General features: G+C 40.9%; 2 protein-coding genes across 2 annotated transcripts; both read left to right on the top strand.

The window, feature by feature from the left end:
- Positions 1 to 6,509: 6,509 nt before the first annotated feature.
- On the top strand, positions 6,510 to 8,007 carry LOC139551955 (transcription factor HES-7.1-like). Its single transcript, XM_071363276.1, has 3 exons — positions 6,510 to 6,660; positions 6,958 to 7,053; positions 7,170 to 8,007. Exons 1-3 carry the CDS (start codon positions 6,616 to 6,618, stop codon positions 7,680 to 7,682), a joined length of 654 nt encoding a protein of 217 aa, XP_071219377.1. The 5' UTR covers positions 6,510 to 6,615; the 3' UTR covers positions 7,683 to 8,007.
- A 1,736-nt stretch (positions 8,008 to 9,743) lies between these two features.
- On the top strand, positions 9,744 to 11,818 carry LOC139551953 (transcription factor HES-7.1-like). The gene is made up of 3 exons (XM_071363275.1): positions 9,744 to 10,416; positions 10,715 to 10,810; positions 10,928 to 11,818. The coding sequence occupies exons 1-3, from the start codon at positions 10,372 to 10,374 to the stop codon at positions 11,438 to 11,440; spliced, it is 654 nt and encodes a 217-aa protein (XP_071219376.1). The 5' UTR covers positions 9,744 to 10,371; the 3' UTR covers positions 11,441 to 11,818.
- Positions 11,819 to 12,177: the final 359 nt, after the last annotated feature.

Raw genomic sequence — 12,177 nt, 5'->3', positions numbered from 1 at the left:
CACAAACACAAACAGACCCCACAGAGCCCCAGGACATCAACACAATTAGACCCAACCAAATCATGAGAAAATAAAATATATTTACTTGATACATTGGAAAGAATTAACAAAAAAACAGAGCAAACTAGAATGCTATTTGGCCCTAAACAGAGAGTACACAGTGCCAGAATACCTGACCACTGTGACTGACCAAACGTAAGGAAAGCTTTGACTACTGTATGTACAGACTCAGTGAGCATAGCCATGCTATAGAGAAAGGCTGCCGTAGGCAGACCTGGCTCTCAAAAGACAGGCTATATGTTTATACTGCACACAAATGAGGTGGAAACTGAGCTGCATCTCCTGACAAATGTATGACCATATCAGAGACACATATTTCCCTTAGATTACACAGACCCACAAATAATTCGAAAACAAACCAAATTTTGATAAACTTTGGAGGTGCATGACCGCGCGTAACAGCAGTGAATGAACAAATGCACAAGTGGGAAGTCTGGACAGAGGTGCAAATTTGCCACGGGCATACCCTGGGAAAAGGCTATTAACTGGAAGAAGGCTATAAACACAAGTGATGCACAGTAAGTTTGAAATAACAGTATAACATACATGCTAAAACTATTAAAAGCAATGTTTCCAAGATGGGATGTCAAATATCTTCTCGACGATATTCCGTTACATCCTGTTAATTGTTTGTGTCGACGTTTCATCGGAACATTTCGCACAAATGACCATGCCTGGGAAAATGTCAACAATCTCCCTCTTTTTTTATTTAACTGGCAAGTCAGTTAAGAACAAATTCTTATTTACAATGACGGCCTAGGAACAGTGGGTTAAAAGAGCACGACAGATGTTTACCTTGTCAGCTTGGGGATTCGATCTAGCAACCGGGTTACTGACCCAACGCTCTAACCACTGGGCTACCTGCCGCCAACTCTCTCATGTGAAAGGGCAGGAGTTGTGGTTTATTACCTGTTAGAATATGTACATTATTCAGTGAGAGGTCATTTAAGGGACCCTGAGTGGCGCAGCGTCACTACAGGCCTGGGTTCGATCGCGGGCTGTATCACAACCGGCCGTGATCGCGAGTCCCATAGGGCAGCGGACAATTGGCCCAGGTTCGGGTTGTCTAGGGTAGGCCGTCATTTGTAAATAAGAATTTGTTCTTAACTGACTTGCCTAGTTAAATACATTTTCATAAAAAGTCAAATAATATGATATCAAAGTGCTGCCGCTAACGTTCTGATAGGTGTGTTTGTTCCCACACGCACATGTCGACCCTCTGACCCTTGAATCAAATGTCCTGACACAACTCACACAATAAGTTCAATTAACACCCATTCAACATATAGTTGGAATAGCTTATTGAATTTTGCGCAGAATGCCATAATATATCTGTCCGTTCTGCCTTGTCAGTCTGGGGGGTCACATTTAATGTCAAACTCAGAAGTTGAAGTTGTTTTTCACACACACGTGCCTGGGTTGTTGTGTTTGTATCTTTATTTAACCAGGCAAGTCAGTTAAGAACCAATTCTTATTTACAATGACGGCCTACCGCGGACAAACACTAACGACGCTGGGCCAATTGTTCTACGCCCTATGGGACTCCCAATCACCGCCGGTTGTGATACAGCCTGGAAGCCAATTAGATCTGTTTGGACCCCTCTAGCACTGAGATGCAGTGCCTAAAACTGCTCCGCCACTCGGGAGCAATGAGATAGGCCCGTTCTTTCTAAGGTGAGTCGACCAAATTCATTTTGCTGTTCTAATGTCACAGACTGGGAAAATGTGCCTCAGCCCTTTCCCTTGGGAAAAACTATAGGATTTACACATTTGTTTATGAGCCTACCTGTTAGAATTTGTACATAATTTAGAAGACAAGTGTCGCCAATGACTGAGGTGCGATGTTTCCCACAGCACACATTGTCCTCTTAAATGTAGGCTAAACATAACGTTAGCATATTATTACATACAAAATGTAGCCTATCACAAAGTTACATATTAAGTCAATATTCATCCTGTCTGAATTGGTAAAAATCGAAAAGCTTAATCTATTGAATCTGAGCGTATTTGGAATGCGTAATACCATTTGGTCCTGCGTGTGCCGTCGAGACTGATGGTCGACTCTCGCCAATCATCTCACTTCTCAACTGTCACCAACACCTCTCCCGTACGCACGACATTTGTCTATCACACACACGTGCCAGGGTTGGTTTGTTTAGGACAGCGCGTGCCTCAGATCCATGAGGTTGCTTTGATCCTCAAGTTATTAGCGACAGCGCAAGAGGGCGGTATGAACACTTGAGAGATCAATGGCGATCCCTCAACAAGATCTTATAGCACAAAAATAGATTAATGTGAACAATTGCAATATTAGTTTTTCTCAATATAATAGGCAAACTCTTGAAATTAGATTAATTAATATTTGTTTGGTTTTTAGTTCCAGATTGTCAAGCATGTCACTCATCACAGCGTTCACTGTATGTTTTGCGCATTTTGCTGTGGTTGTTTAATGCATTCAGTTGCTATGTCAGGCCTGTACTTTAGAACATTGACCAAATTCACTTTGCTGTTCGCAGTTGTGACAGTCTGGGAAAATGTCACTCAACCCTTTCCCTTGGGAAAGTTTTGGGTTTAACACATTACCTGTTAGAATTTGTACATCATTTAGCGATGACGTGTTGCCACTGGAAGTGCGATGGTTGCCACAGCACACGTTTCCCTTTAAATGTAAATTAAGGTTAAATATAATTACATCTGAATACAATTATTTATCACATACACTCCTCTACGTATTTATTTGGACAGTGAAGCTAAAACTTTCTGTACTCCAGATTTTTGATTTTAGAACAGTACAGAATGTCATTTTCACACCTGTTTTACCATTTAGAAATTAAATAATCTCATCCCCCCATTTGAAGGTGTCATAAATATTTGGACAAATTCACTGATTTGTATTAATATAGGCTATGTGTATTAAAGTAGTCTAAAGTTTTGTATTTGGTCCCATATTCATAGCATGCAATGACTACCAAGATTGTGACTCTACAAACTTCTTGGATGCATTTTCAGTTTGTCTTGGTTGTGTTTCAAATTATGTTGTGACCAATATAAATGAATGGTAAAGAATGTATTGTGTCATTTTGGAGTCACTTTTATTGTAAATAAGAATATAATATGTTTCTGAACACTTCTACAGTCATGTGGATTCTACCATGATTATGGATACTTATTAATCGTTAATAGTCGTTATTAATAAGGGGAGATCAATAAGGGGAGATCAAGCTGATACTAACTGTTATAGGCCTATTTCTATTTTGCCCTGTTTATCAAAAGTGTTGGAAAAACCTGTCAATAATCAACTGACTGGTTTCTGATGGGTCTTTGGTCTGGTTTGCTAACTACCTCTCTCAAAGAGTGCAGTGTATAAAGTCAGAACATCTGCTGTCACAGCCACTCGCCTGTACCCCAAGACTCGATCCTAGGCCCCACGCTCAATTTACATCAACAACATAGATGATACAGTCTTATACTCAGCTGGCCCCTCTCCGGATTTTGTGTTAAACGCTCTACAACAAAGCTTTCTTAGTGTTCAACAAGCTTTCTCTGCCCTTAACCTTGTTCTGAACACCTCCAAAACAAAGGTCATGTGGTCTGGTAATAAGAATGCCCCTCTTCCCACAGTTGTGATTAAGACCTCTGAGGGTTTAGAGGTAGTCACCTCATACAAGTACTTGGGAGTATGGCTAGACTGTACACTGTCCTTCTCTCAGCACATGTCAAAGCTGCAGGCTAAAGTTAAATCTAGACTTGGTTTCCTCTATCGTAATTGCTCCTCTTTCATCCCAGCTGCCAAACTAACCCTGATTCAGATGACCATCCTACGCATGCTAGACAACGGAGACATAATTTGTAGATCAGCAGGTAAGGGTGCCCTCGAGCGGCTAGATGTTCTTTACCATTCGGCCATCACATTTGCCACCAATGCTCCTTATAGGACACATCGCTGCAGTCTATACTCCTCTGTAAATTGGTCATCTCTGTATACCCGTCGCAAGAACCACTGGTTGATGCTTATTTATAAAACCCTCTTAGGCCTCACTCCCCCCTATCTGAAACATCTACTGCAGCCCTCGTCCTCCACATACAACACCCGTTCTGCCAGTCACATTCTGTTAAAGGTCCCCAAAGCACACACATCCCTGGGTCACTCGTCATTTCAGTTCGCTGCAGCTAGAGACTGGAACGAGCTACAACAAACACTCAAACTGGACAGTTTTATCTCAATCTCTTCATTCAAAGACTCAGTCATGAACACTTACTGATAGTTGTTGCTGCTTTGCGTAATGTATTGTTGTCTCTACCTTATTGCCCTATGTGCTGTTGTCTGTGCCCAATAATGTTTGTACCATGTTTTGTGCTGCTACCATGTTGTTCTGCTGCCATGTTGTGTTGCTACCATGTTGTTGTCATGTTGTGTTTCTACCATGCTGTGTTGTCATTTGTTGCTGCCTTGTTATGTTATTGTCTTAGGTCTCTCCTTATGTAATGTTGTGTTGTCTCTCATGTCGTGATGTGTGTTTTATCCTATATTTTTATTTATTTTATTTTTAATCCCAGCCCCCATCTCCGCGGGAGGCCTTTTAAGAATGTGTTCTTAACTGACTTGCCTAGTTAAATAAAATAAAATGTTACAGTGTTTGCATTCAAGGGCAGATTTTTAAATAAGGGTATTAGCTTAAATCAGTAAAATCACTTGAAAGTGATATCCAGAGTGCGAATTATACTGTGACATTCGGGGTTCTCTATTTATGTATCCACGCGCACGATCTACTGTCGCTTTATATGGGCTTTATAGTAAAGGCATGTCATTTAACTGTAAAAATGTAATACCTTCTAATGTGTCCTGAACACAACCAGTCATGATGTTTTCATTTGATTGTCAATAAAATGTATTCCAAAATAAGTTTAGCATCCATTTGAATGGAAAAGGACATATATTATTAACTCCATTAGTGTAATGACATTCAGCCTACAAAGTGGCTTGTATTCATGGATGCCAAGGGAAGCCAGGCTTCCCCCCTAAGAATTACCATAAAAAAGAAACAAACTTATACAATTATTTCTCGTTCATGTCTATCAGTGTTTAATACTTTTCCTTCAATTCGCAAGAGGCTGAATCTATTTCACCAGAAAAAGCATCCGAGCAAGGCAAACATTTATCTGTCTTAGTATCTGTAGCCCATGTAGTTGATGCTGTTTGGCCAACAAATATGACATGATTGATGCTGTCGGTGAGTGTCTTGGTCAAAATGCCTCTGTACTCTGTACTCTCACTCATCATTATTCATGATTCATTCATGATTATTCGTAACCATGGTAGCACCCATTAATGTACAACTGTTCAGAAACATATTATTTTCTTATTTTAAATAAAAAGTGACTCCAAAATTACACAATACATGATTTACCATTCATTGCGCACAAATAAAATGCATACGCATGCAACAAGTTTGTAGAGTCAAAAGCTTGATGTCGTCATTGTGAGCTATAACATATGGGAAAAAAAACTAAACGTTTGATTAAATGTAATATACTATAAGATAATTTGTCCAAATACTTATGACACCTTCAAATGAGGAGACTAGATACATAAAGTGCTTTCATTTCTAAACGGTAAAACAGATATGTATGAAAATATCCTCAAATAAAAGGTGACATTCTACAGGCTCTACTGTCGCCTCATATTAAACATTTTATGTGAAATCCAAAATGTTGGAGAATAGAGCCAAATAAAAAGTTTTAGCTTCACTTTCCAAATAAATACGTAGGAGAGTGTAGTTAGCTACGTATGTGAAGTCAACAAATAAGTCCGAAAAGGTCTGTGCATAGAATGTTGTGCCAATTGGAATATGCCATTGTGGCTGCGCGTGTGCCTGTCTGTATTTAAGAGACGGAGGTGTCACTTAATTCATTTTTAAATCCGTGTCACACTGGAGACTCGTCGACTCTCACCTACACCTCCATTGTTATAATTACAATACGCGTGCCATTTCTTAGTGCTTTCATACACGTGCCCACTGGTGTTACTGCGGATGTGATGGCTTGTAGCGAAGTGCCATGAGGTCCTCTTTGGGCCTCTTACACACGTTGTTAAATGTGGGACAGCGTGAGAAAGCGCGACAATGATCCGTGTCGAAATTATTTCAACCAACTGCTCTCTTCACTTCACTGGGTAACATTGGCCATCAGTCCGTTTCAATCGGCCTACATTTTTACACCCCATTATACTATTTATCCTCCTTGACTATCTTGACGTCTTCTATGAATTCACTTTGTATGACATTTCTAACTTGTGCAGGCTACTCTACTGTATTTCAACAGTACAAGGCGCGTACCGCGAAGCTCATGGATTGGCTACCGGTGGCAATGGGAGGAGTGTAAAGTTACCTCGTATTCCTAAGGATTTAAAAGTCGTCCAGAGACAGAAATGCCATATTGAGATTCTTCTTCAGAGACACAGCACAGAGAAATACTACTGTTCTTGATTATTTACATCTGCACATTCTCTGACCTCTGGATGAATATGCTCTTAAAGCAGCTTGTTGATTAACAAAGATGAAACCACTTGAAGAAAAAGAGAACAGGAAAATTAACAGAATGGTGAGATTTTAACCTTTGAAGTGATTATATTCATCAGTATATCTGTAATACCTATTAGTCAATCAAAATCGATTTGAACTAAAACATGTAGGCCTATTTTGTTGTTAGCTTGTTGACTTATATTGGAATAACGATGTGTTCCTAAAATGTACTTATGTAACTAGTCCTATGATGTAAATATATTTAGGTTTTAGGAGCCCTTACTTTAGTACAAAGTGACTGTTTCAGACACACTGGTTTAGCAGAGACACTGGTCTCATCTCCCTGGTCTGATCTCCTTTCATCTTCCTCTTGTAGCTCCTCAAGCCTCAGGTGGAGAGACGTCGGAGAGAGAGATTGAACCACAGTCTGGAGAGTCTGAGAACCCTGCTGCTGCAGGGACCACTACATCAAGTATGAAGTTCACCTCTAACTTGACTCTGCTCTAAATGCAGCTCATACAGGTGTCAGCTCCTCTGAGAAGGGTAGCATGACTGTGCATTAATCTGCACTCTCTTTCTCTCCAACAGGGTGTGACTCAGCGTAGAGTGGAGAAAGCTGAGATCCTGGAACACACTGTTCTCTTTCTCCAGAACACTGGAGATGGGGACAGGAAGAAAGGTGAAGATGGAGAAAAGCAACATCCCTTCCAGGATGGCTTCTCAGGCTGCCTGCAGAGAGCTGCACACTTCCTGGGGCAGGAAGGGGAGGGCCTGCAGCTGGAGGCAGCACTGAACTCTACTTTCTCTGCTCGTCTGAACAGCTATGCCTGTATGAACACCGAAGTTCCGGCTAAAGCCCACTCTTCCAACTCTCTGCCCAGCACAATGTGCCACCAGTCCTCACACCTGATGAAGATACAGGAGTCCCACTACAGACAACAGCTTTGTGAAGTCTACAGGAGACATCTGTCTCATGCTCACAGAGCTCCACTCCGACATGGAGATCCCAAACCTCCCCAGCTGCCCCACAGACACGCTGCCAAAGAAGCCCAATCTCAGAACCTCCCAGGCAGCCAGTCTGTGTGGCGGCCTTGGCCCTGATCTAGCAGAGGAGCCTGAATTGGGATATTGAACTGTAAAACAACTCTAATATCCTATGAACTGATAACCAGGATGCCACATCCTTTGCTGCTGAGGTTGCTATGGTGTTTAAATGCATACAGTGTTGTAAACACTGGACTCAGGGACTCCACAGATTTGCAGTGATATGACAGTGTTGTACTGCAAAGCAAATATAAATTCTAAATATTGTACAATTACTCTATACTGTAGTATTATAACATGTACTATGTATAAGTTGTTGTACTCTGATATATTGTCTATTTTGCACATTAATTTATTATGGGACTTGTTCCTATGTTTTTCAGATAGGCCTGTATGTTGAAATACAATTAAAAAACATTCCTTTAAAAACATTGTCTCAATGGTATCTTAATCCATAATGTATAGCAGTATACCCTGTGTTTTTAGTTATGCTTATCATCTGCTAATGTAGTGGCACTTTCCAGCACGATCCAGTACGTTCCGATGCCAGTTAAAAGTATTGCAAAGTTATCATAGATCTGCATTTCATTGATAGCTGGCACGTGTGTGTTTAGGTCAAAGGTGCGTAGAGACCACGCGCTTTGAAACCTCATGATGTGCGGACCCGGGCATGAACATCAAAGTGCTACGTGACAGCAACCTTCAATCACACCTCAAATTCAACGGAAGATTTTTGGGGCCTTTCTATATCCCGAGAGTATGCCATCTACCGGAAACAAGGAGCTTCTCTTGACATTCTCAAATATATAAAAATGATGTCCTCGTCTCGTTGGGTTATTGAAAAGGATAATTCATTCACAGTCATTTGTTCAGAGGTTAATGAGACAATATTAGCTTTTCTTAACAGATTTTTTTTATTTCATAGAGCTATGGTATGTAGGCTTTATAACAAATTATTCCTAAACCAGCAGGGGGAAATCCTTGGTTTAAGGAGAGTTTACATATATTGATCGATTTACTCTCAAATATCAAAACTAGCCTAAAAGCAACTTCCAACGTAATTAACATTCATTAATATTAGTAAGTCTAAGATAGAAATGTTTAACACATGTGGTTCATCATCAGTACACTTACAATGTGTGGTTATTAAATTTGCTCTGATGAGATCCAATGAATTTATGAGTGGGATAATGGTTCGGTTAATAGAAATGATCTGTGAGGGAACTTCCAAAGTTCAGTCATCTAGCAGACGCTCTTATCCACAGCGACGTACAGCAGTGAGTACATTCATATTTGCTCATACTGGTCTGCGGTGAGAATCGACCAAACAACACCCGCATTGCAGCTGCCATTCTCTACCAACTGAGCCACACGTGACCACAATCACTTCCAATAATACTATTAAATCACATTACCTTTATCAGACGAAGTACCCTTTACAGCATGTGGCTCAATATAGGCCCCATTTAAAAAAAATGATTATCCTGAAATAGTTCTATTGACATGCCAAGAAAATGGGGAGATCAAAATCATATATGGTCCCTGATGTGATACACTGGGAAATTGTCCTGAGATTTTTCCCTTGGGAAAAGATGTAGGATAGACAGCAGTTTGTTCTTTATTACCTGTTAGAATTTGTACATCATTTAGCAAATACCGCCACCGACTGTCTGGTGGAGCATTCCCAGGTTCCCAGTTCTCACCGGCACACATCGACATCTGAAATGTTAATTAACATAGGCTAATATAACAATGTAATTCAATCTAAATAATAGTATCTATGTAATAGTGAATTGTATTAAAGCAATATTCATCTACGAGCGACAGGTAGCCTAGTGGTTAGAGCGTTGGGCCGATAGCCTGGATTGAATTTCCGAACTGACTAGGTACAAATCTGTCGTTCTGAACAAGGTATTTACTCCCCTATAGGTTGTCATTGTAAATAAGAACTTGTTTTTTAACTGACTTGCCGTGTTAAATAAAGGTTATATTTTTAAAAAACAAAGTAAAAAACACGTGTTGGGTCTGTGCGTAAAATTCTGTGGCAACTGGAATGGGCAGTACCCTTTGGCTATGCGTGTGTGCCTGTCCGTGTTTGAGAGGCTGAGGTGTCACTTAATTCATTTGTAAATCCGTGTCACACTGGAGACTGGTCGACTCTCGCCTACACCTCTCTTGTAATTACAATACGCGTGCCATTTGTTAGCGCTTTCGAACACATGCGAAAGGGTGTTACTGCGGATGTGATGGCTTGTACCGAAGTGCCATGAGGTCCTCTTTGATACACAAGTTGTTAAACGTGGGACAGCGTCCGAAAGGAAGACAATGAGCTATGTTGAAATAATTTCAACCAACTGCTCTCTTCACTTCATTCACTGTGTTACATTGGCTATCAGCCTGTTTCAATCGGCCTACAGATTTTTACACCCCATTATACTATTTATCCTCCTTATGACTATCTTGACTTCCACGAATTCACTTTGTAGGACATTTCTAACTTGCACAGGCTACTATATTGTATTTCAACAGTACAAGGCGCAGGGAAGCTCAGGGATTGGCTACCGGTAGCAATGGGAGGAGTACAAAGTCACCTCGTATTCCTATGGACTTAAAAGTCGTTCAGAGACAGAAATGCCAGATTCAGTGACACAGCACAGAGAAATACTACTGTTCTTCTTGATTATTTACATCTGGTCATTCTCTGACCTCTGGATGAAGGACAACAGCAGCTTGTTGATTAACAAAGATGAAACCACTTGGGGGAACAGAGAACAGGAAAACGGACAGAAAGGTAAAATTTGAACCTTTGAAGTGATTATATTCATCAGTATATCTGTAATACCTATTAGTCAATAAAAATCGATTTTAACTAAAACATGTAGGCCTATTTTGTTCTTAGCTTTATCTCAGGTTGTTGACAGATATTGGAAAAACAGTGTGCTCTTAAAATGTACCTATGGAGCAAGTCCAACCATGTAAATATATTTAGCCCATACTGTAGTACAAAGTGACTGTTTCAGACACACTGGTTTAGCAGAGACACTGGTCTAATCTCCCTGGTCTGATCTCCTTTCATCTTCCTCATGTAGCTCCTCAAGCCTCAGGTGGAGAGACGTCGGAGAGAGAGAATGAACCACAGTCTGGAGAGTCTGAGAACTCTGCTGTTGCAGGGACCACTACATCAAGTATGAAGTTCACCTCTAACTTGACTCTGCTCTAAATGCAGCTCATACAGGTGTCAGCTCCTCTGAGAAGTGTAGCGTTGACAGTGCATTAATCTGCACCCTCTTTCTCTCCAACAGGGTGTGACTCAGCGTAGAGTGGAGAAAACTGAGATCCTGGAACACACTGTTCTCTTTCTCCAGAACACTGGAGATGGGGACAGGAAGAAAGGTGAAGATGGAGAAAAGCAACATCCCTTCCAGGATGGCTTCTCAGGCTGCCTGCAGAGAGCTGCACACTTCCTGGGGCAGGAAGGGGAGGGCCTGCAGCTGGAGACAGCACTGAACTCTACTTTCTCTGCTCGTCTGAACAGCTATGCCTGTATGAACACCGAAGTTCCGGCTAAAGCCCACTCTTCCAACTCTCTGCCCAGCACAATGTGCCACCTGTCCTCACACCTGATGAAGATACAGGAGTCCCACTACAGACAACAGCTTTGTGAAGTCTACAGGAGACATCTGTCTCATGCTCACAGAGCTCCACTCCGACATGGAGATCCTAAACCTCCCCAGCTGCCCCACAGACACGCTGCCAAAGAAGCCCAATCTCAGAACCTCCCAGGCAGCCAGTCTGTGTGGCGGCCTTGGCCCTGATCTAGCAGAGGAGCCTGAATTGGGATATTGAACTGTAAAACAACTCCAATATCCTATGAACTGATAACCAGGATGCCACATCCTTTGCTGCTAAGGTTGCTATGGTGTTTAAATGCATACAGTGTTGTAAACACTGGACTCAGGGACTCCATAGATTTGCAGTGATATGACAATGTTGTACTGCAAAGAATATATAAATTCTAAATATTGTACAATTTCTCTATACTTTACTATTACAACATGTACTATGTATAAGTTGTTGTACTCTGATATCTTGTCTATTTTTGCACATTAATTTATTATGGGACTTGTTCCTATGTTTTTCCAGATATATAGGCCTGTATGTTGAAATACAAATAAAACACATTCCTTTAAAAACATTGTCTCAATGGTATCTTAATCCATAATGTATTAAAGTGTCAAATTTGTTTTTGGTTATTGTTGTCATCTGCTTTCTCAGCCAGACATTCAATAATTAAATGACTTATTTACCATTCAACTTACTCAAGGTGTCTAGGCACGTTCCGATGCCAGTTAAAAGTACTGGAAAGTTTTCATAGATCTGCATTTCATTGATAGCTGGCACGTGTGTGTTTAAGTCAAAGGCGCGAAGAGACCGCGCGCTTTAACACCTGTTACGTCCCGGTCAAGAAGAGCAAAGGGTTCAGGGACAGCGACCTCCAATCACACTTCAAACTCTAACGAAGGTTTTTAGGGCCTTTTTATAACCGAGAGAA

Source organism: Salvelinus alpinus, chromosome 24, assembly GCF_045679555.1.
Source record: "Salvelinus alpinus chromosome 24, SLU_Salpinus.1, whole genome shotgun sequence".
Taxonomy (NCBI): Eukaryota; Metazoa; Chordata; class Actinopteri; order Salmoniformes; family Salmonidae; genus Salvelinus; species Salvelinus alpinus.
This window is presented reverse-complemented; position numbering and strand designations above follow the sequence as displayed.